The sequence below is a fragment of the Mytilinidion resinicola genome (genome assembly GCF_010093595.1).
Source record: "Mytilinidion resinicola strain CBS 304.34 unplaced genomic scaffold BDZ99scaffold_2, whole genome shotgun sequence".
In the NCBI taxonomy this organism is placed as follows: Eukaryota; Fungi; Ascomycota; class Dothideomycetes; order Mytilinidiales; family Mytilinidiaceae; genus Mytilinidion; species Mytilinidion resinicola.
In genome coordinates, this window is record NW_022985438.1 from 919,948 (window position 1) to 942,503 (window position 22,556).

Genomic DNA, 22,556 nt, shown 5'->3' on the forward strand with positions numbered 1-22,556 from the left:
TCGTCTTTGCCGCCGACCAGCCCCATAAACATCTTCGTAGAGAGACTTTCAACCCCCGTGAACCTCCTCTTCCAACAAGCCTTGTCCCGAATCGAAAGCTGTGGCCATGGATCAATCCCCATACCCACCGGGCGGCCACGCCCGCGCCCACTCTCGCAGTACTCCCAATTTGCCTCCACCGTTCGTGAGCGTTGACAACTCGAACAATATGATTGTAGAGGCTGGGGGAGGAAGTGAAGGACCTCGGTTGACTACTGAGGTTGGTCGTGAGCATAGTAGCAGTGAGGGCGCTGCGGCATCTCACTCTCGCGCACACTCTAATAGCTCCCCTATGCCTGCTCTACAACTCAGTAGCTCTGTTGGCTCGGATGATACAGTCGTAGCTGGTAGTCAAGGGACCATTAGGGCCAGGCCAAGCGGTGGACACACTTACAGTGACGGAGCTACGTACCCGCACAATCGAGGACAAGGCGCGCAGAGTTCGAGGGGTCAAACCTGGCAAGATTTCTTGAGAGAGTCCGGAGGCGATGCTGCAGAGGGCCCGTATCCTTCCTTCCTCGATCAGCCTCGCCGTCGGTCGTCGAGGTTGTCTTATGTCGAGTCGGCGAACCCTCGACCGTCACCTCAACCACCAACGACGCTAGCGCCATCAGACAGAAAACGACGGTCGACCGCACCTGAACCTCCTCCCACCGCGCAGCCCGGACACCACAGAGGCCACAGCAGTGTCTCATTCACTCGCCCACCGCTTCCATTGCCGCGCCCGCCTCGTCAACGCAGTCACGCACACTCTGCGTCTGCTTCTGTCCTGCCGTCTTCCAACCTCAACCTCTATGCCTCACACCGCCGGCAATCTCCGCTTCCACCTCTCCCTCCGCTCTCACAGCAGTCACCGCGGCGGTTATCATCCTTCCACCCACCGCCCGACTACTTTCAAAACAACCCTCCTCAAGACAGCGACGACATCATGCTCCCTCCGTGGCAGCCAGACTCTGAAGTGACTCAATGCCCTGTCTGTAGCTCCAATTTCACCTTCTTCACACGCAAACATCACTGTCGGTAAGTCTAGATCATCAGTTTTCTCTCAATTTGGGTTCCCTCACGTCTTCATGCACTTGCTGGCTTCAAATCACATATATCGCTCAAGCTGTTTGAACGCGTGGCTTGTCAGCTGTTCCTCTCCTCGGAGTCTCATCGTTTAGCCATCGTCCTCTCAAATCTCACGCTTTTTGTGTATCAGAGGCTAATTCATCCGTTTGGCAGCAAATGCGGACGCGTTGTGTGCGCGCGTTGCTCTCCACACAGGATCACGATCCCGCGCCAGTTCATTGTTTGCCCCCCGCTGGAGGACCTCGACGCCTTATCACCGCACGCAGCCATATCAGCCGGAGAGTCTAATTTCGATGCTGTTCCGGAGACGTTCAGCCCGTCCGCCCTGAATCCTGCCCTTGGAGGCGGAGAGGAAGTCCGAGTCTGCAATCCATGCGTCCCGGACCCTAACTTTAGCCCACCACCACGCCGCCAGGAGGTGCCCCAGGGTAGCTCCCAGCCGCTGCAAAACACTGGCCGGCAGCGTCTGCTAGATCGGACACAAGAAGGCCACAATGCGTTCTCCGTGGGCCGAAATGGCCACCTTTCCCCTCATCAAAGCCCTTCTTCTACCGCAAGCACCCAGAGCTCGGCACCCCGCGTCCCCTCTCCCGCGGATTCACTCCTATTTCCAACATTTGAGGACGACAGGTCCATACGCCGCGTCTCTCCTGCTCCTACACCACGTGCCCGCAATGAACTCACCGAGGACGAAATGTGCCCGGTTTGCGGCCGGGAGCTACCCCCTGTGCCCGCTGGCGTGGATAGAACCACGGCCCGAGAGGAGCACGTCGCGGCCTGCATCACAGACCGTATGAGTGGATCACCTGCCGGAAACGCGGCCTCTGCGTCCGGTTCTGGCCGTCAAACCAACATGAGCTACCAGAAGCTCACCTGGAAGGCCACCGAGAAGGACTGTGAAGGGGAGTGCATAGTGTGCTTTGAGGAGTACGAGGAGGGGGAGGACTTGGCGCGCTTGGCGTGTCTGTGCAAGTTCCATAATGTAAGTTCTTCCTACATAACGTGCTTTTGGGCCTTTTACTAACACTTCACAGGCCTGTATCGCGCAATGGTGGGCTGTCAAGGGCCCAGGGAGCTGCCCCACACATCAGCTCCAGGTGTAGTGGAGTTGGCGTGGATGGGTAGCTCTTTGGGCGTCTTCCGAGCGGGGTTCTAGGGGTAGAAGGTTGGGGTTTCGGTGCTGATTTCTGGTGTTTATGGCGTACATGTTGCTCTGGTTCTGATTTCCACACTCCTCATAGATACCCAAGGCGGGACGCCCTAGTCTGGGTAGGTTGTTTGTTTCACTGACTCCTCTCTGACATTGTCAGACTGCCCCCAAAGAGTCATTCATGGCACATGACTCCACGCGATGTAATAGTAGATACGACGTGAATCGAACCAATAGCGCTGCCGCAGATCTGGAGCTCCGAGATCTGATCGCATTCGTGGAGTTGGTCACTGACAAGCTGGCCGTACGAAGCATGCTTGGCGTAAAGCCTAGATCAAGGGCCTTCCCTCTCCTTTTGCCAACCCATTTTCCTAAAACATCACGTCGCCCAGCTACACCAAGAAAATTCCAAGACTCAACCATCTGCTTCCACGAAAGGTCTCCCCCAGAGGCGGCCAACCGTACCCCATGCAGGCGCTTAATAGGTCTCAATCCGACGCCATGCAGCTGCGGGCGTCAATTTGCAGGGCTGTCAGGAGCTGGGACAGGGGCTCAGATTGAAAGAGTGCAGCTGAGCGAGTGTGGCATGGTATATATCTTTATGAACCCCCAGGCCTATAGCAGTTTAAGAACGTATTTGTCCTTTGTTTCTTGTTCAATTTAACCTGCGAGACACGATGGCGACGAAAGCTACCGTTGATGATAGGTCCAAGGATCTCGACGATTATTTCGTAAGGCTATCATGCTCTTTTTTCGCGTGCGCTTCAAGCAACCAACTTTTCGAGAAAGAAATTATGCATCATTGGCTCACAATTAACAGGTTGGGCCTCGCGACATGTCCCATCATTCGCGCTGGCCAATGTGGCTCCGAATGCACGGGAGCGTGCTGTCCGAAATGGCTCTCCCGCTGCTCTTCGTTGGCGGTTGGGCGACGCTGATAACGTGCCTCTGCAAGTTCGTACATAATTGTAAAATCCCTCATCTAATTCAGTTGATCTTGCAAATACACAAGAGACAAGGCTGACAGTTTCCAGTGGGCATCAACAGCGTCCTTCTTACTGTGCTGGGTTTCGTCGTCGGTCTCGGCCTGTCTTTCCGCTCCTCTTCGGCCTACGAACGTTATATGGAGGGTAGGAGGTACTGGGCTACTCTCATATTGACATCCCAGAATCTGGTCCGCCTCATCTGGATTCATGCGGACGAGCGAGACGGCGATGTAGGCAAGGAGGATCTCCTGGGCAAGATCACCGCATGCAACTTGATTGTAGCCTTCGCCGTAGCCTTGAAGCACAAGCTGCGCTTTGAGCCATACGCGCACTACGACGACCTGAAGTCCCTCATCGGCCACCTCGACACCTTTGCCCAGGCGGCTGGGGCGTGTCACACGAGCAACCAGAAGAAGCAAAATCTGCTGAAGACAACAGGCGAGTTTCTCGGGGTGCCCATGGCCATTTCGAACCCTCGCTAGGAGCTGAAGCGTGCCGCCGTCCCCCTCGGAAACCTGCCTCTCGAGATCCTATCCAACCTCAGCGCCTACATCAAAGAGCTCTTCACCAATGGCACCTTCAAGGTCTCCATCTACCAAACCCAGGCCCTCAACAACCTCAGCACCCTCAACGACGTCCTCACCGGCACCGACCGCGTGCTCAACACGCCCCTCCCCATCGCCTACTCCATCGCCATCAGCCAAATCACCTGGGTCTACGTCTGCATGCTGCCCTTCCAGCTCTACAAGACCCTCGAATGGGTCACGATCCCAGCGACCATTGTCGCCGCCTACATCATCCTCGGCATCGCGCTCATCGGCAACGAGATCGAGAACCCCTTCGGCAACGACGTCAACGATCTCCCGCTGGACACCTTCTGCGAGGAGCTGAGGCAGGATGTGGCGGTCATTACGAGTAAGGCGCCGCCAAAGCCGAGGGATTATGTCAAGAGTGCGTTGAATTTGCCGCTTTTCCCCTTAAGCCAGGGTGGGTTCGAGCAGTGGTCGGATAAGGGGGTTGAGGGGATCCGGGAGGGGCTGAGGGCAAGAGCGCGTTTGGGGAATGCCAGTAAAGAAAAGAATGGGGCGAAGGAGGCGAGCGGGAGGGAGGTGGAGGTTTGAAGCGATACTTTCGGTGGAGCATATATTTGAGGTTTGTTTCAGCGTTCGACTTTTGCTTTTGAGCGTTCTAGCTGGTTGTCTTGGGGTTAATCTTATGGGTGGAATAGGGCTGCTGCAATACCCCAGGGCTATCTACGGGTGTCTATATGATCGTCTTGTTCAAGTTCTATGGCAGTGTTTTCAGTATGTCTTGAGTCACGTGACCAGATTTTGATCGCATTCCTTTTCTCCAGCTCCCTCTCCCGCACACAACCATCAAGACCCGCGCAGGCTCCAGGCAGCAGCGCTTCCACCGGCCTTCCACGGCCTTCCACACGCCAGCTGCTAGCGCCTTGGCTCCACTTTGCTCAGGTATATCACCTCCGCCCCCCTGTGCACCTCACACGCTTTTCATACTTGTAAGTCTCACCTTCATCTCCTGCTTGGTTCACATCACAGCTAACAATCTTCACAGACCTTGTCGGGGTGGCCAAGCTCATGAATCTGGTTAACCTGGTCGTCTGTCCTGCATTGCACAACGCAGCGACGGGACTGCCATCTTACTCCCTCGGGGGCCTGACCGGCGTAATTTTTGCTGGCCCGCATGTTTTAAACTGATCTTTTCATTGGCTTACTCGCCCTTGTGCGGGTGGTTGAGGGAGAGTGAGAGCTGGGTTTGACTGTGGATGGGGAGGGCAGATAAGTTGAGGCATTGACGTTATGAGGAAAATGATTTGCTGATGGGTGGGGAGTGCGTAAGGTCATTAGCTGTAGGTCGTTGTTCGTTATATTCTATTGTATCATGAGCATCTCCTTCGTCGATTGATTGTGGTGTTTGAGGTTTGGTGGTCTTACTTGATGTCAAACAAAGCCCTGGAGTCCTCGTCCACAAGGTCACGACTCGCGCCGTTCTCTTCAAACAAACCTCTCTACTATCTCACATCGTCGTCTATGGCTACCGAAATTTGCGGGCGTCTTTTCAAGATGTCGTTCTCTACTCCCTCGCCCAGGAGTTGTCCATGTTCGCCGCCTGTTCCTGGCGTCTTCCGCTGTTCCACAGCGTACCGACCAAGCACGACAGATGTGATGGCTTGCCACGAGGCCACAACTACGCACGAGTGGTATATACGGAAACGCGCACATGAAGGCAAACAGCACACAGATCAACACCAGCTAGGCACCCACGCGGGGCATGGAAAAGGTGGCACCCATTCTAGAGCAAGCTGTCTCGTATGTACACCTGTCTGCCATTGCTTGAGTTGCTTCAATGCATTTTCAGGAATCTGAACGAGATAGAAGCTCTTCACTTTGGACTATGTGGGAACTTGTTGAAGCACTTCATGTAGTGGCAGACTGGTGTACATACGAGCAGAGCACTTGATGACTGTGCCACCTTTTTCATGCCCAGCGTGGCACATCATGGCCAAAACACCCACTCATTGGCTCACCTAGACGCCCAGCACAATCTACAAGATACGCAACTAGGTCAGCTACCGATGAACTGGAGGAAGACGTCAAGCTATATTTCTCACAAAGGAGCTGTGGAAGTACAACCGCGTGGGTATCTTTCAAACCTCATTACCATAGCTAACCCACCAGGAGATACAGCAAAAGCCTCCATCCACCAGAGCGGAAACAGCAACAGACCCTCTTCCATCCCCCTACCCACCCAACGGCCGCCGCAGATGATGTCTACAACAGTGTACAATGAAGAGGGCACCCAGCTGCTTAGAATGTCCCATCGTAGTTCTGGAAACCAGGATCCGGGAAGTTCCAGAGCGCGCCGTCGGGAAGGAAGTACGCAGACATGTCCGCGTCGAGGCCCAAATTAAAGTCGAAATTACCAATATCGAAGGTTTGATCGAAGCTGGGAGCGAGAGATTGGGTTGTTGCAATGCCAGTCGCATTGTACCACGGCGGCGGCTGGGACATCTGCTGAACAGGCTGCTGCATTTGAGGCCGCATTGCCTGCTGGACGTGCGGTGTCGGCGCTGCGTTTCTGCTATCAATGACCGCAGCCTCGGAGAGTAGGTGAAGGGGCGTTGGATTGGCGGGGGCCCTTGAGTGAGACGGGTGGGATCTCAGCTCTGGGGCGATCGTTGATAATTGTTCTTCCCTTGAGGTTTCGGATTGCACATCCATGTTGCCTTTCGCAGTGCCCCCTCGGATTTGCACAAACTTGTCCTGGAGACGTCTAGCGACGTAGTAGAATTTCCCATGGGGGCTCTGCGCGTCGCTGGCGACGATGGACATGAACATTTTGACGAGCTCTTCGGTGTAGGCCTCAATCTTTAAATCTTCTTTCTTGACGACGCTGGACATGTTTCCGGGGCTCGAGACGGCCACCCACATTTTCATAAGACAGACGATAGCATAAATTGCGCGTACACCTATTGAGGTCAGAAACGCACATGAAACAGACGGAGTGGCTTACAGAATAGAACAGGAAGCGTCAGCAGAGTGTCGAGAGGAACTCCGAGTATAGTATCGAGGATACCATGCGTAGCGGTGAGGCACTCGCTGAGCGCAGTGCTGTGGGCTGGCCCCACAAGGTCTTGTTTGCCGAATTTCGCAAAAGCATCATTGGAGAACGGAGGCTGAAACATCGCTGGACTTTGGTTGTTGTGTAGAGCAATCTCGTGGATATATAGGTTGGTAACGTGCTCTCCAAGACGGATTGCGGCTAACTTGATTAGGACATGTGGAAGCTTTGGAGACGCCTGGGGGCCGACTTACGATCACCATTGTCTACCGGCCTCGCCTCTTTCAACAGCTTCAGGTCATTCTCGTACGTCTTCAGCTGGTCTATGACCCGTGGCTCTGAAATAGCGATATCCAAGGAAGGGTCATCCATGGAAAATGCAACTGACACTTGCTCTCCGATATGTGCCAACCTGATATGATGGCATAAAACTCGGTCAGAGGGCAGAGCCTCCGGGGATTTTTCCAGTATCTGAACACTCTCGTCCATGAACTTAGTCCAACGGATGAGGATAGGGCGCCTTAGGACCATGGTGATGCTCATGCAGAGGTAGTAACAGACGAGGAATGTTCGACGAGCTTCAACGCTGTTAGTATTCGGACTGTTGCGACGATTGAAGGGCCCAACACCCATCTTCATGACGCTAGGAGTGGTTCGCCGGTCGAGACCGAGGTCAAGCGCCATGACTGCTGCACAGTTGACCATCATATAGAAGTTGTGCTGCTCGTAATGGAGCGGAGGGCGGTACCTAGAGAGTGTCAGGATATTGCACGTGATAAGGGTAAATAACGGACGTACCACAAAACACCGAGATGAAGAGCCTGAACGATCTCGAGCGACTTTTCGCCGTTTCTCCAGATAATGTTCGCGAACTCGTCTTTCAGGAGTGTGGTGAGCTCCTTTTGGACTTCTTGGGGCACAATTTGCTCGGTGCTGCCGTGGCAGGACCCAGCCATGATGGCCAGAAACAAAAGGGGCTGCTGCTCCCGTATCTGAGCTGCGGGAGTCCCTGGAACTAGAGGGACGGCTGGGAAGTGTGGGGAGATGTCGTTTACATATCGAGCAAATATCTTCTCCGCAGCTTCGCGACTCATTAATTTATCAATCAGACCGTTGATGTAGGAATGATCTGTATTGGGTCCCTTCCTCTTGCAACGTTCCTTCTTTGGCACAGCCCAGGGGTGATCTTGCTGAATGGTATCGACATTTGGGATCTCGGCCATATCTTTGTGTATATCATCCATGTCTTCGGGGATAGTGGTCTAGATCCGTCAGCCAATATAGCTAGTTGAGGGGACATATCATGCGCACCTGGCCACGTCCGTTGTCGAGACGCCGACGCTTTGCATCTGGTCCCCCACTAGCGGGACGACCATGGCCGTAGGATGTTGGCGTGCCTTGCCAGTCGTGAGGCGGAGCGCCATATGTGCTGTGTTCTCCGTGACTCTGGACGGATGGTACGTCGTAGGGTGAGCTCAAGTGCCCATATGGTCGGCCCTCTGGCGGACCGCGACTCTTCTGTGCCTCCAAACTCGCCGTCAGAGCGTCTATTTTCCTCTCGAGCTCGGCGACCCGACTGTCCGCTTTCTTGGTCCGCTTCCGGGTGGGAGGGGTCGTGACACTATCACAGATGTCAGTCTCAGCTGGTATCTATCGGCGCATCAACCATGACATACCATTGCCTATTCGCCTTCGCGCAGCGCTTGCAGGTAAGATCAGGGCGCTCTTGATCGCAACGAACCTGCTGCTGTTTAGTTGCTGAGGAAACTTGACCACAAACACGGGCGCGTACCTTCAGTCCTCTGCACGAGTCACAGGCGCGTGGCCGTTTGAGGTCAATGGGAGACCTGCCATTCGATCTAAGTAATAGTGTTAGCTATCTTGGACAATCGATCGAGAATTAAGCAGCAACGACCCACGCTGTCGCGCAAATGCTAGCTACTTTCACGGGAACTCACCTATCGTGGCTGTCGCCTTCAACACTGTTCTCAATGTCCGACGACGGCTCTCGTAGACTCGGGGACGGCCGTTCGAGAGCGGGATCTAGGGCGCCGAGGGCGGGCTGGTGCTTCTGCGTTGTGGTCGGAGGCAGATAGTAGGGCTGCTGGGCTGCTCCATTGTTCTGCAGGCCAGCGTTGTTGGAGTAGCCCTGCGGTGCAGTGTGCAGCTGGGCCCCGTAGAGACGAGGGTCTATCGGGTTGGCCATAGCAAAGCTCGTCCTGTCGGTGGTCGGTCGCAGGGCAGTCCGTCGGCGCGTTATGGCGGCGGAAGTTGCGTGTGGGAGGGGTCTGACGGATATTGCTTGGCGCGCGGACGGCGAGGGCGAGATGAGCAACAAAGAACAGACTCGAGACTCGGCGGCGCGAGGTCCGCCTGAGGCGATGCAGGCGTCGAGGATCAAGCAGTCACGCAGTGGTGGATATCTGTCCGACGACACAAACGCGGGTGGTGAGGGGGAGGGGTGCTGCGCGGCCGACGCCAGGGAAAATTCACCTGGAGAAGAGCTCTCACGCCATTGTCAACACATCTGCTCTTTTGTGCTCGCATACGCCGCTCAGGTCCACCGAGACTAGGGCTATAGGTCTGATATAGGTAGGCATGGCACTGCCTCATCGTTGACCACACGCCGCCACTGGAGCTTATTTGAACGCTGTTAGAAAGCAGTGACAATCGACAGCGCCGGCACTTGCAAATGACGAGCCACAATCCATGCCAAAGTTCTTCAGGTGGCTCATGGACAGTACTGTTGGATGTCCTTGTCTCAAAGGCGGGTGTCAATGGGCTTCCAGCACCAAAGTCATCAGTTCACGACGAAATACCGAGGAAGCAACGGCCAAGCAACTTTCTTATAATACTACATTCAATTCGGACATGCCGCCTTCCTAAAGCTTCCACACGGAATCCGGTGTTTACTAGTCTTCGTGATTAAGGTTAATATATCCGAAGTGACTCCATCGTAGACATCAGATCTGGGGGAAGCAACAGTTTCAACAACCTAGTGGCCTTTGTGTTAAGCATTTTGCCTATACAGGCGACAGAATGCGTGAGCCCACGAGCGAGCTAGTCTGTATGGATGTTGGCGCACCCCTAGCGCTGGAAGCAGTGTCTACGGAAGTCTTGGAGACGAACCTAGAATATCCAGAGAAAACAATAGACTGAACAACCAGGCGGAAGGTCCCGGGAGACCACACTCAACACAAACTCCTGATGAGACTCCTTGAAAGCAGGCCAGGTTCCTAGTACCATCACTTAACACAGCAATCGGCTGCATACAGCATGACTTCGTCGTGTAGGCTGGCCTATCGGTTTTACACAACGAGACAGAACCTCAGCCCGAGCTCACGGGCGGGATGATGGCGACTTCGTCGCCCTCTTGGATAATCAGATCTTTGTCCGCCGCGTCATCACCGTCTAGATCGACGTATTGCAGATTCACAGTGACCGCACAACTGCTCAGCACCTTGTCTGTTATACCAGGATATCTCTGTTCAATGACACCGAAGAGGCCTGTCGCATGGATGGGTGCGGGTATATTCTCCACGCTCCTCCTAGTAAATTCCGAGGCTGCTGCGAAGTACAGCAGCGCAAAGTGGCCAGGAGGAGGCCAGTGGGAGGCCATGTTAGATGATCTATTGCGCATGGTGTTAGCCGGTATCCGCGTCAGAAATTGGAAAAACAGCAAATTGTAGTGGCTGAATCAGTCATTGTAGATGTTCTCCGCAGTACGCATCCCGAGGGAGTTGTTCGGATAATACATGCTATTTCTAATAGATCATCATAGAAAGGGTGCAGAGGATAAACTGGAGACAAGAGGCACATACCTGGGCCAGAAAAACTTATGCACGCGGAGACACTCCTAGTGATTTATGAGTCAAAAGTCGGTGCTACGGCCCCGAATAGTCCTGTAAACCACCGATGTGACAAGATGCTCCTTTCGGTGGGTGTCTCTACGGAGCTGATGCTAGTGATTGGAGCGCGATGTGAGAGGAGGGTTGTGGTGGAAAACCACAGGGCATTTTAAATATTTCGCCGCGGAGGTTCGCGGCTTGGCACTGAGCAACGACCTCCTGTCGACTTTTTTGTTAACGTCAAGCTCGACAGTGTCGGCCCCTTCCTCTCTAGCAGGCTTGCTCAGCAGCTTGTGTATATCTTTCCTCCTTCTACTCATTAGCTAACTTCCTCACCATCATCAATTCAGCTTTTGGATACACACCTTGTCTTGTCCGCTTCCTTATGACTGTCGCTCAGTGGTGCCCCCAGACAGGAGATCGAGAACCACCAACTACACGCAAAAGAACAGGGACGTCGGACGTTGAGCAGCGACAGTTGGACTGTCACATCTCGGGAGCGCGATAGGCTGTTATTTCAGTCTGGGACAGGACGCAGGGCGTTGTATTGGAGTTACTTCGTCAGAGCAGAACATTCCTCGGAGGAATCTGGATCGACTCTACGATTTACTGTCGAGCAGTGGGACTGTGAGACCAAAACTAACAACCTTCAATCTGTTAGCATATTATGATCCTCGGTACACCACGGCGATACCGGTGAAAAAAAGGTCACACATCCAGCAGTCAGGGACGCTGGATTAGTGGCAGGTACAAGGGGAGAAGGGTGGTCACCGGGTGACTTCCCTGCTGAGCAAAACAAACAAACACTTCCTGAAACTTCCTGCTTCCCAACTTCCTTTCTCCTACACCACACTTGTCTGGTGTAAGAATCACATATGTCAACAACAAACCCAGAGAACATCTAGCCGCAGCTTTCCAAGTCAATTGCAACACTAAAGCAGCGGCAACCACATTAAGACAAGGTCTTCACGCTGGCACCTGAGATACCATTGCAGAGGCCGTCTCGAATTCCCAGACGGAGCTTAGCAAAGCTCACGGAGTCCCAGCAAGCAAGGGCAATTACAACAGTGTACCTTGAACAATTTGCCTTCCGCTATAGAGGCACTTAAGGAGAGACACACCAATCAACCGAAATCGCCGATAGCAGCTGGCAGCGTCGACATCCAGATTCTGAGCAACACGTCGCCGCCATTGGATCCGGTACTCGTCTCACAGTTACGGGAGCGACATCGGAGCCACTTCAGCTTTCAATTTCATCAAGTAATCGTTCCTCAGGAACGGGAGCCACTTCGCAGTTTCCCATTGGACGGAGACAATCCTTCTTGCCAAGACGCCTAGACCACGGTGACAACACCCAACCACGGATGTCCCATAACGGTACCAGATTTAACAGGAGTCCGGACACCGTATCTTCTACACCCTCACCAAATTCTGAAGAAAGACAAGAAGTCCCGCGAAACCAAGGACCTCCAAGAAGCACTACGGAATCTATTAGAACCGACACAAGTGACGGCCGTTACTCAGGAACAAGACCAGAGGAAGACTGGGTTCGAAGCAGCACAGAACAACTCAATACACATAACAGCTTGCTTCACCTATATTTTGCCTGTGGTTGTGTTCTTGTATATTCTGCCGCTCAACAACACCGCTCAGTGCGCCATGTCCATTCCTGCAGTACGCTTTCCACGGACGGCGCAGGTCTCCACAGTCTGCCAGAGCTGCATCATCAAGCAGCGTCAACGAACCCAATCCATCAGGACCGTAACTTCTCTCCCATTTCGGTCCGGTCGCGCCCTCGATTCACCCTCTGACGACCCTTCACAATCTGGACCACAATCTGCAGCAGGCGACGAGGTGCCCGCTGATACTGCCAATGATACTAGAGATATTAGGCGAGCAAGATCTAGAGTCAGGAAGACAAAGCTTCAACCAGTAGTGCGTTATTCGAGGAGCGATGCTCCCAGCCTACTTGGAGTCAGGAAGATAACGCTTCAGCCAGCAGTGCGTTATTCGAGGAGCGATGCTCCCAGCCTACCTGGAGCTTCTGCCGACGGCCCTCCGATTCGATATTATAGAAATGCGCTCAGCTCAGCTCATCACCCAGATATCGTAGAAGCAAGAAGGCTTCTGGGGACATGGCAGCAACACCCTAGGCCACCCCCTGGCGAAGACAAATCCACATCAGCTATTGATATCCAGGACGTGCAAAATAGTAGCCAACTCGACAGTCAGACGTCCGTTCAAGATCTTCTAGTTAGAGAACAGCGCCGAAATATAAGCCTTAGGTTGGTTGATAATACCCGTAAGAAACATCTTCAACGTGATGTTCCTCCTAGCAAAACTCTGAGTCACCTCTTGTCTTTCCACGAAGCAAAGCATAACAGATCATATCACACCTCTGCAAGAGTACGTTGACGCAATGCCATCAATTCGTCAACATGCTAACACTACGTGATCTAGCACTTTCAGGAGGTCGTCACCGCTTCTCAGACTGAGCAAATACCAATGCCCCAACCAGGTCAACCCTCTAATAATAACCTGCCAGTAAGAAAACGTTTAGAGCTTTGGAACGAAGAGTTCGGTGTGCCAAATGCTGAGCAGCTTGACCCTTTTGAGAGGCATCCTATTGTCAAAGGAGATACTATGAACTCGCTTGTCAAGCTGACTTCCTCAAATGACGAACTGAAGGAGGCTATGGAGCAGGCGGACGATGAAAGAGAGTTTCTCGAAGATCCATCTATCGCTTCCGTCTTCATGAATCCCGGTGACGTGGTTGAAGTCTCGTAAGCAATGACTGCATTATAGCCCCGATATAGCTAACTCTTTCAGTGGCGGTAAAGCAGGCTTGCCGAAACTCGCTGTCTTCACTCAACAGATAGAGAGGGAAATGCAATTCTATCTCATGGACGGAGCTTACATCCACGTACCAATCTCGAAGGTCAAATATGTGATGCCTGGCATCATCGACACCTCTTTGATTGAAAAAATCCTGCCATATCTTCCCACTAAGCCCGTAACTGATGAGGCCCGCGAGGCGCTTGTTGGGAAGGTCGATGTTCCGCGCGATTTTGGCGCACCAATTGTTCACACTCTTATGGGGCTTTGGAACCAATCGGAAAAGATATACCGCGAGAACGCTGCTGTTCTTGATAACATCTACGACTCGTTTTGCCATCCAAGCAATACCATTTTCATCACCTTGGAAAGTATTGCGCGCAAGCTGTTCGCGCCACGCGGCTCTAGCCATGACCTGTACGAAGCACCGCCAGCTCTACTACTCGCAATTCGGAAGTCAATTGACCGCTCAGGCTTCAAGATATATTCAGACGAGAAGGATCTTCGCAGGACAGGCACCTACATGGTCCGACCAAGCAAAGAGGTTGAAGCCATGCAACTGTGTCTCGACTGGGTTCGTGAATACCAAGAGTACCTTGCCAATCGCGTTACAAAGTACAACGCGCGGCCTGTCGATTCCGCAAGTGCCGAGCGACATAGTCAAGGCGCAGGGTACATTGCAAAGTTCACAGACAAGGCGAGAGCTTTGGTGGCTTTGAGTCGCCAAACTCGCCCGCCAACCAAACAAGGCAATATCGGTCCAAGCAAAGAACGATTTCCCATTTCCAAATCCTCGTCAGCCATGCGCCTGAAGTACGCTGAAAACTTCAGCGACGCGGATACTCTCATCATTGCATTCTTGGAGTCTTGGACGCTCGCCAGCAAGTTTGCGAAATTTGGTCAGCTGCATTCCGCCGCAGCATTCATCATCAACACTGTAGGGTGCTACCCCGATGACCAACCATGCGACAGAGGTTCTGGGCAGGTTTTTTTGCAGGAAATTGGGGTCCTTGTTCCATATGAGAACAGACTGGCGTACGACGAAGGACTGATGCTCCCGACCTCTCGATTCTCTCGCCAACTCGAACTTATCAGCAGAGAGGCGTTCAACAAAAGGGAAAGCCCTGGATTTACAGATTCACTGGCCAGTCTACGGCGGGACTTGGGGGAAACGACGGTGTACTGTGTTGACGACCCTAGTGCAGCCGAGATTGATGATGGTTTGTCAATTGCGAGAATTCCCGACTCTTCGGAAAGTTGGGTGAGCATTCACATCGCGAATCCTTCCGCGTTCTTTGACCAGAACCATGTTTTGGCAAAGCTAGCAGCACATATGACCGAAACAGTCTATATGCCGGAACGCAGTTATTCTATGATGCCAACCTGGGCCACGACCAAGCACTTTAGTCTTGGTCCAGACCGCCCTGCTCTTACCTTCAGCGCCAGGGTGAACAAGAAAGGAGAAATACTCGAGAAGAAGATCGAGCCAACCCTCCTACGGAACGTGAAATACGTCGCCCCGGATACCATATCTCGCTATTTTGACGTCGAACAAAAGAAGAACTCAGAGCATTGGATTGTAGGTGGCGAGCCCCAGGAAGTACGGGCAACACGCAAGATGGTCGATGAACTTGAAGAGCTTGATCTTCAGAATCTGGGCGAGCTCAACACGCTAGCTAACGCACGTGCCCAACTTCGAAAGGATGCTGGGGGCCTTTTCCTCGACCAAAGCAGCGTCGATGTCAAAGTGTATGAAACTTATCAACGAAGCGGACTCGGTTGGACCCAACCTTCTCACGAAACAGCACGTTTTGTCAGAGGCGATCCAGTCATAGAGCTGAAGCCCGAACCGCTTCTCAACATGTTCAGTGAGAAGTCAACTCTCAAGAGTATTTTGGTGCAAGAGATGATGTTGCTTGGATGCGAGATTGGCGCAGCCTGGTGTTCAGAGCGCAACATACCCACAATCTTCAGAGGCTCTGTTCGGAATCCTAGGAGTGTGTCGATCGACGAGTTCAAACGAGACGTTCTAGATCCAGCTTCGGAAAAGCATCAAGGCGTGCTACCACTCAGCGTGGGAATCAAGTACATGGAGATGATGGGCGTTACTGTCGCAACCAGTAAGGCTCTTCGGCATGTATTTCTTGGCATGAGCCACTACGCCAAAGTCACAAGTCCTCTGCGTCGGTACGGTGACATGGTTACACATTGGCAAATCGGATCGGCGTTGCTGGAGGAGGCCAAGACAGGAAAGAGCCTGGTCGGCAGCACAAACCATGACTATCTTACCTTCTCAGAGCCTCAGATCAAACGTCTATGCACGACAATCCAACCGCGCGAGCGCATCATCTCGCAGACCAAGGAAAAATCGCTCAGGTTCTGGTGTACCCACTACTACTTCCGGGCATTCTACTTCAAGGAGGCACCTTTGCCGGAAACCTTCACGGTGAGGATCCAAACGCACAATTATAAAAACAAGAATTGCTTGGTGCGAGCAGAAGATTCGTCGATATCTATGATGATGGATCTGCCACCAAAAGGCCAGCCGGATGCGCGCATTGGCGATCGATGGGAAGTCAAGCTCCAGGAGGTCGACATTTATTTTTTGGAGATCCTCGTAACTCCGATAAGGTTGATTGAGAGAGAGGATGGGACAAGGATCTAGAGATCGGCGTTACATTTCTCGTGCAGGTAGATGATGATCGATTCCGGCGGACACGAGCTGGTGGGGGTACCCTGAGTGTCTGCCTGGGCTCGCGCTCGCTGTCCCGGATGATGTTTTGGGAAGCGTGGTCTGACGATCCATGAGATGTTGTACGATAAATAGCGGTGTAGGGGCAGCTGTAAACACATGTATACTATAACGCGTTAGACGCGGTTTCACCTGAAGGGCCGGCACACCGGAACTTGACAACAAGTTTCACAAAGTGGGATTGAAATGCGTGCCGTTGTTTCTTTTTCTTACACAGTATGCGAGTGAGCCTCAAGAGGCGCACAGCTGGCCGCCGGCCAGTTGTTGTTATGAGAGAACGTGGGAAGCGAAGATCGGAGCGACATTTAAAGGGCTCAATCGGATAGCTGGGAATCTCACTTGAATCTCGGGTCGCCGGTTGGCCGGGTGGAATGAGGCGTGTTAGCTGTGTCTGTTTTGACGATCGCGCGTGCGGCTGTTCGTCATTTCTCGCCAAATTCAACTCCAATTCACGTCATTGGCCATGATGTTGAGTAATCGCCGCAGTTGATCCTCTCGCTTGGGTCCCTGGTACGAATGAATCCCCGGGCCCTTGGGCCCAGTCTCTATTATGCTAGTCTTTGGTACTTGATATTGGTAAATGCTAAACATACCAAGCCACCATACTACTGAATGGCCACCACTGCTAATCCAATTCCAATGCACTCAAGGCACTCAATGCAGCATCTTAGACGTTGTGAGAACTTTCTCTATATGACAGACCGAGAATGTGAAAACAAGGGCAGTTCTAGACCCTGAGATCAACAATCTAGCCTAGACTGGACTACGGGGTGACGGCAACTTGGAAGCGGCGCATGGAGTAGTGGCGTCTTTAGGGTTCCCCGGAACGACACCCCTTGGCCCCCGGTTGGCCTTAGATCGGCTGTGGCTGCGTGACGCCCAGACGCCTGACAACTGTGCGTCACTCGTTGCGAAAGATATTCTTTCGGGACATCCAGAAGGACTTCTCCAGCTCTTCCAAATCACTCGATTTGCGCAATGAGCAGTGACAAGAAGGTGCCGGACGTTCATTGCTACCCCTAGCGCCCGAGTATGGGGGATCGGCCCGCCAGCGTGGGTCATCTAAAAGAGATCTGCCCATACAGTTTCCAGTTGTGGAATCTTGCGTGGATGAACGGGTCCGTCTTGGCGATATTTCTGTACTACGATGGCCGTGCTCTCTGCTAACAGAACGCAGGATGACGGATCCGGAGCTCGTTTGATGGCGTCGTAGGTGGGTACATGCTGCGCGTCTCCTTCACTTCCTTGGATACCTAGCCACACATGCCCTAGAGCTTCACCACCTCGCCGATGAGAATGTACGCCTTCGAGTCGCACCTCGTAATTCCACTGGCTGTCAGATCGCGAATGTGACGCCGCTACGCAGCAGTGTGCAATCCAGGCTGTCGGAATTCTCGTCGGCAAGCGCGGGGGTCAGTGAGATGTCATGACTCCTGAGTAGGTGGGAGCAGGATGTCGAACAAAAAAACACTGTTCTAATGGAAAGACGCAGGAAGTGCCGCAGGTCCGGGGAGTTCACGAGTATATAAAAATCAGCGCCTTGGGTCGCGCTTCTCCGAGCAACCAAGCATCTCCTCTCAGAGCACCGCTAGTCCTAGCATCACCATTCGCTGGAGTACAACTTGCTCTCACTGGCCCTATCCCCTGCCCATCTCACTCACCATGAACGAAGAAGGTCCGTCCTGGCCGCAGATCCCCAGCTCATCCTCGTCGACCGAGAACATCCTCGAGACCCAAGGACCTACTGGCAAAAAGAAGGCACAAAAGGAAACACGTCAACCACTCTCGTGCACAAGATGCCGTGAACGCAAAATCAAAGTAAGCTCTTGCAATTTGATCGAACAACCAGGCTGTCCCTGACCGACATGAAACTGATCTGCTTCTAGTGTGATCGGACAAAGCCGTGTATCTCTTGTTGTGCTCGTGGCGTGCCGAAAGAATGCCACTTCGTTATCGCGGAGGGCAGTACTTACGAGCCTGTCTTGCAGTCTCACGAGCTCCGCAAGCTTCGTGCTGAGAACCTGCGTCTCAAGGAACGACTGCGGGCTGCAAAGCAGTCAGGAGATGGCGAACAACAAGATGCCCCTTCCCCAAGCCAGCCATTGGGCGACAGGCTAGGTGCGAGGGCGAAGAGGCCCTCAGTGAAGCAGAAGCGTTTTAAAGACAACAAGGCCGACAGTCTGTATTTTGGTAGTCCTGGGCTTGCCAGCATCGTCAATGATGTTGGTATTTCCCTTCTTCTCCCTCGTGATTTGCTAATAGCATCGTAGTTTGCAAGCCTTCATGTGGGATCTCACTCCCTCAGTCACTCTATGCCGAGAGGTGCAGACATGTATGCTTCTCAAAATACGCCGGCATACCCTTTCGCCACGATGTGGCTAGCCGTGCCTAGACCCCAAGTTGACGGGGGAATTCATGCGTTGCTGCACTGCTTGCCTCCCAAGGAGGACCTCTTTCGATACTTGGATGCTTTTCAGAACCGCGCTCAGAGTTGCTCGTTCCCTCATGTGCCCGATGAAGTCACCGGGACCGAGATCGAGAGATTTCTTTCGGACACACGAACCAATGCCGAGATGTTCCCCGATATGCTCGCCTTGATATTTGCCGCCCTGGCTCTGGGATCTCAGAACGGAGTGTTTGATAAGTGTAATGGGAAATGGGTAGCAGGTGCTATGGAAACTGAACAAAAGAACTTTGGGGACATTTATAGTAAGCGTACAGTGACTCTACACGGAGTCCTTTTCTGTATCAGTAATGCTTACACTGCACTAGTTGCTGCAGCCATGCAGGCACTCCGCATGGCCTCTTTCATGAATCGGCCAACGCTGCTTGGCATACAAACACTCATCATGATCGGGCCGTATCTGACCAACAGTGGCCGCTTTCTCGATGCTTGGACGCTATTTGGCACCACAATCCGTCTCGCTCACTCAATTGGCCTCCACCGAAACCCGAAATACCTCGACCCTGCTCCCCCTCTCAAGGAATGTGGAATAAGGCAGAAGGTCTGGTGGTGGATGCTTCACATGGACCAGCAGTACTCCATGACCCTCGGACGTCCACTGGGGATCAGTGGCATCGGAGACTGTCCTCCCGCAGAACCACTGACTACTAACCCCACTATCCTGCGTCTGAGCGAGTACATAAATCAATTCACTGTTCTCGCTAGACAGATCCTCAGCAGCGATCGATTGACTGTTACGAAAATCGATTGGTTCACAGATAGACTACTCGCGCTATGGGATACGATGCCAGAGATGCTACAATTCGATGAGACCTGGCTGGAGAAGGGCAAGCAGATTCCGGAGTGGCCACTTGATGCCATGGCTGCCGGTATGCATGCTTTTACAGCTTTTTGATACCTCACACCCTACTGACACTGCATAGTTTTCTATGCCAAAACACAAAACTACCTCATTCTTCTCAATCGCCAAAGAATCGAACCAGAAAAAGATAGCTCAGACCCATCTCAGTCTCCACCTCATGCTGCCAACCAGCCGTCCGTCTCCGGCTTCACGTTCAATCCTATAAATGCATATGTTACACAGTACAGTTCCTCCGACCAAAGCTGTATGCCACCTCCACCCCTCCCTACCCAGACTCCATCAACTAGGGACAACCCCGCCGACCTTAAGCCTAGGCCTACAAGACCTAAGACCAGCGAACGTGGTCGTCCTCTTGTACTGACCTCATCTCGGTCCCTGATTGACGCCTTTCTCTTCTTCTACCATCGCGTCCCAGCTGCGCTGCTATGCTGGACTATGGGCCAACAAGCTTTCAACAGCTGCATGATTCTACTCACTGATGCCCTCGAAACGGGGGCCTTGGCCCATGTGCCACAGGTCGAGCGTGCATACGCTGTCTTCGTGGAGCTCGAAAAACTGGGCATACACAAGCTGGCAGGACTCGCAGTTGAAAGAGTGAGCTGGGGCTTAGCAGAACTGGGGAAGAGGCAAATACAACAAAGAGCAGAGTCTAGTCGGGGAGCTACAATGGGGGAGGCAAGTGGAAGTGGTGCTGCCGAGGGTAGCAGACAGCGAGTTCTCGATGTACCGGAACACAGTCCTTCGGACACGGTGATGGGCAATACGGGCATGTATCTTCTTGAAGACCCAGGCCTGCAGTCTTTCTCGCCCGAGAGCTTCCAGCCTTTGGGATGGGAAATGGCCGGAAGAGACTTGCGACAACCTGGAGAGAAACCTCCACAGCAACAGCCTCATGTGTCCCCATTCTACAATCCTCATTCATCAGCTCCACTCACGCCCTTCAGAGAGAACAACTTGCAGCAAATGGGTGGGATCAGGGTACCCAGAACGCCGAGTCTACAACTATCACACCACGATCCCCAGGAAATGCAGCACCATTATCACTACCAGCCTCCTCCGTCTCAGCAGTACCAACCATCCCCTTCACCGCAGTTCAGTCCGCAGCCTTTTTATGGATACGAGGCCCAGTTGAGGACGCCGCTGCGTCCGCTGGCACCATACCCACCGCTTCCGTCGCTTCAGGATGCAATTCCGCATTACGGAGATGTCCCTGCGCACCTTAATCTCCATAATCCAGATGCGATGGATATGGGTGGAAACCCGGGATGGGCTGCCAGACCTGCGCCGGGAGTGGGTCAAAACCCAGCTTACGGCGAGTCAAGAAGCGGCTTTAAGCGCGGTGGTGGGAGCGGGAGTGGCGATGGAACTATGAGAAGATGAAAAGCTGTGATAAAGAGCTACTAACTTAGGAACCAGATTGTTCAAAAGGGGATGTAAGAGCTTTAATTTGTGCGACAATCTTGGGGTGGTCTGGGTTCTATGACGAATATTTTATACTAATAATTAATTACATTTCAGGCTGCCTCTTATACACTCACGGTACAATTTTCGCTCATATTGTAGTACAATATAAGTTTGCGCGCTCTCTTTTGCAATTGGTTGGTGTTGCTTCCAAACTTCTGATGAAACGCTGAGCCTCTCCGAACGAAACGGTAGAAAAGGTCAGTTGACAGTGGTTGAAACCGCTCTGATCTACGTTGTCTTGACTTTTACATTTTATCTGAGTTTCGGATAGTGCAAGAAGGACCTTAGACAATGGTAAGCAGGAGTGCACAGACTTTGTTCTGCTCTAAGTTCTCAATCATGTGCTGAGAAACCCCAAGACGAGATTTATTCTAAAAGAGTCTTTGTAGGTACTTCAGACGGGTGCCTGAAACCTCCACATCTTCCTTTTAATTCTTTGTGCTGACTCTGTATAGTATCTGCGACCTTACTAGCTTGCTCTTGACATAACGTAGTTTGGAGTGAGCCAAAGAAGGTTTTACAAAACGCCGAAAAGGTAGCAATCATTTGCCATCAAATAGCGGTTTCACACTACATAAACCTGGTATCGGATTCTTTGGAGGTGCAGCCTCATCACTTCCGTTCCCTCGCTGGACAATCGTCCACATCTGACCACCATATCCTCACCCCAGGACCGCAATATCTTGCGAGATGGAATACGTCACAATTCCCAACGAGGCATGCGGCAGCACCACCCCTGGCGTAGGTGCTATTATCGACATGGACGACCCTCGTATCGTCGCCGGATATATTGTCAAGGTCAACTTCCATAAGCTGGTATCTGAATGGGTGAGCGAGTCACTTGCCATCCAACATGCAGTGTTCAGTAGAGTAGATTCACTGTACAAGGACGACGTCATCGAAGTCAAGGGAAAGCTTGTACACATCACACGTCGTCAGTCATTGACAAACGCGACTGTTGTCTTAGCGAAGCCTTGCGCTGCTCCCAGCTGCGACAAGGTGGATCCCCGAATCCCATGCTCTGGCTGTTTCAAGAAGACTTATTGCTCGGAGGAGTGTCGGCAGGCGCATGCGAATGAGGCCCACCAGGGAGAGTGTGGTGTCGTTAGACGATACCTCGACTTTGAGAACGCTCTTGAGGATTTCTATACAAAGATGGATCGGGGATACTATTACTATCGGCTGGAATCTGTTCAGGGTGGCAGCATTCGATGCGATTGAGCTTGCTCAAGAGCCCATCTAGTTTCCTTGGTATGGTAGAACTCCTCAGAATGACACACTTTCCTCAGTCATTCTCATGTATCTAGAAACCCTGGGGAATAGGTAAATGTCTCCATAGATGAATCGAAAGGTAGTGAGTCATGAAATCGGCCGGTAGACTCTTCGCGGACTTCTCAACACCGTGACCTACAATGAAATCTAACAGGCGATTGGATTTATTAAGGATGACTATTCAAATGGCCCCATAAAGATATACGTACTTCTATCATAAGGCTCACTGCT

At 52.5% G+C, this 22,556-nt stretch overlaps 8 protein-coding genes across 8 annotated transcripts; 5 read left to right on the forward strand and 3 right to left on the reverse strand.

Annotated features, from left to right (window-relative positions):
- The first annotated feature begins 39 nt into the window (after window positions 1-39).
- On the forward strand, window positions 40-2,564 carry BDZ99DRAFT_565821 (FYVE-domain-containing protein). The gene is made up of 3 exons (XM_033727514.1): window positions 40-1,059; window positions 1,264-2,092; window positions 2,145-2,564. Exons 1-3 carry the CDS (start codon window positions 107-109, stop codon window positions 2,211-2,213), a joined length of 1,851 nt encoding a protein of 616 aa, XP_033582876.1. The 5' UTR covers window positions 40-106; the 3' UTR covers window positions 2,214-2,564.
- Window positions 2,565-2,937: 373 nt separating this feature from the next.
- On the forward strand, window positions 2,938-4,367 carry BDZ99DRAFT_505551 (UPF0187-domain-containing protein; the record flags this gene model as incomplete). Its single annotated transcript, XM_033724119.1, has 4 exons — window positions 2,938-2,991; window positions 3,081-3,228; window positions 3,295-3,698; window positions 3,729-4,367. 4 exons carry the CDS (start codon window positions 2,938-2,940, stop codon window positions 4,365-4,367), a joined length of 1,245 nt encoding a protein of 414 aa, XP_033582877.1.
- Window positions 4,368-5,198: 831 nt separating this feature from the next.
- On the reverse strand, window positions 5,199-5,618 carry BDZ99DRAFT_125571 (uncharacterized protein). The gene has a single exon (XM_033712563.1). It carries the CDS (start codon window positions 5,487-5,489, stop codon window positions 5,262-5,264), a length of 228 nt encoding a protein of 75 aa, XP_033582878.1. The 5' UTR covers window positions 5,490-5,618; the 3' UTR covers window positions 5,199-5,261.
- Window positions 5,619-5,880: 262 nt separating this feature from the next.
- BDZ99DRAFT_125563 (uncharacterized protein) lies at window positions 5,881-9,288 on the reverse strand. The gene is made up of 8 exons (XM_033712562.1): window positions 8,787-9,288; window positions 8,621-8,687; window positions 8,505-8,569; window positions 8,140-8,449; window positions 7,627-8,090; window positions 7,083-7,576; window positions 6,781-7,029; window positions 5,881-6,736 (listed from the first exon to the last, which is right to left on the reverse strand). The coding sequence occupies exons 1-8, from the start codon at window positions 9,032-9,034 to the stop codon at window positions 6,075-6,077; spliced, it is 2,559 nt and encodes an 852-aa protein (XP_033582879.1). The 5' UTR covers window positions 9,035-9,288; the 3' UTR covers window positions 5,881-6,074.
- Window positions 9,289-9,967: 679 nt separating this feature from the next.
- On the reverse strand, window positions 9,968-10,738 carry BDZ99DRAFT_125550 (Molybdopterin synthase sulfur carrier subunit). The gene is made up of 2 exons (XM_033712561.1): window positions 10,650-10,738; window positions 9,968-10,457 (listed from the first exon to the last, which is right to left on the reverse strand). Exon 2 carries the CDS (start codon window positions 10,445-10,447, stop codon window positions 10,157-10,159), a length of 291 nt encoding a protein of 96 aa, XP_033582880.1. The 5' UTR covers window positions 10,448-10,457; window positions 10,650-10,738; the 3' UTR covers window positions 9,968-10,156.
- Window positions 10,739-13,181: 2,443 nt separating this feature from the next.
- BDZ99DRAFT_377021 (RNB-domain-containing protein) lies at window positions 13,182-16,176 on the forward strand (the record flags this gene model as incomplete). The annotated part of the gene is made up of 3 exons (XM_033715052.1): window positions 13,182-13,459; window positions 13,506-13,967; window positions 14,049-16,176. 3 exons carry the CDS (start codon window positions 13,182-13,184, stop codon window positions 16,174-16,176), a joined length of 2,868 nt encoding a protein of 955 aa, XP_033582881.1.
- Window positions 16,177-18,012: 1,836 nt separating this feature from the next.
- Window positions 18,013-20,429, forward strand: BDZ99DRAFT_362677 (uncharacterized protein; the record flags this gene model as incomplete). Its single annotated transcript, XM_033714695.1, has 5 exons — window positions 18,013-18,081; window positions 18,150-18,485; window positions 18,534-18,972; window positions 19,036-19,596; window positions 20,005-20,429. Coding segments are annotated over 5 exons (1,830 nt in total), but the record flags the coding sequence as incomplete, so codon positions are not given.
- A 1,251-nt stretch (window positions 20,430-21,680) lies between these two features.
- Window positions 21,681-22,474, forward strand: BDZ99DRAFT_541948 (uncharacterized protein). Its single transcript, XM_033726749.1, has one exon. It carries the CDS (start codon window positions 21,744-21,746, stop codon window positions 22,272-22,274), a length of 531 nt encoding a protein of 176 aa, XP_033582883.1. The 5' UTR covers window positions 21,681-21,743; the 3' UTR covers window positions 22,275-22,474.
- Window positions 22,475-22,556: the final 82 nt, after the last annotated feature.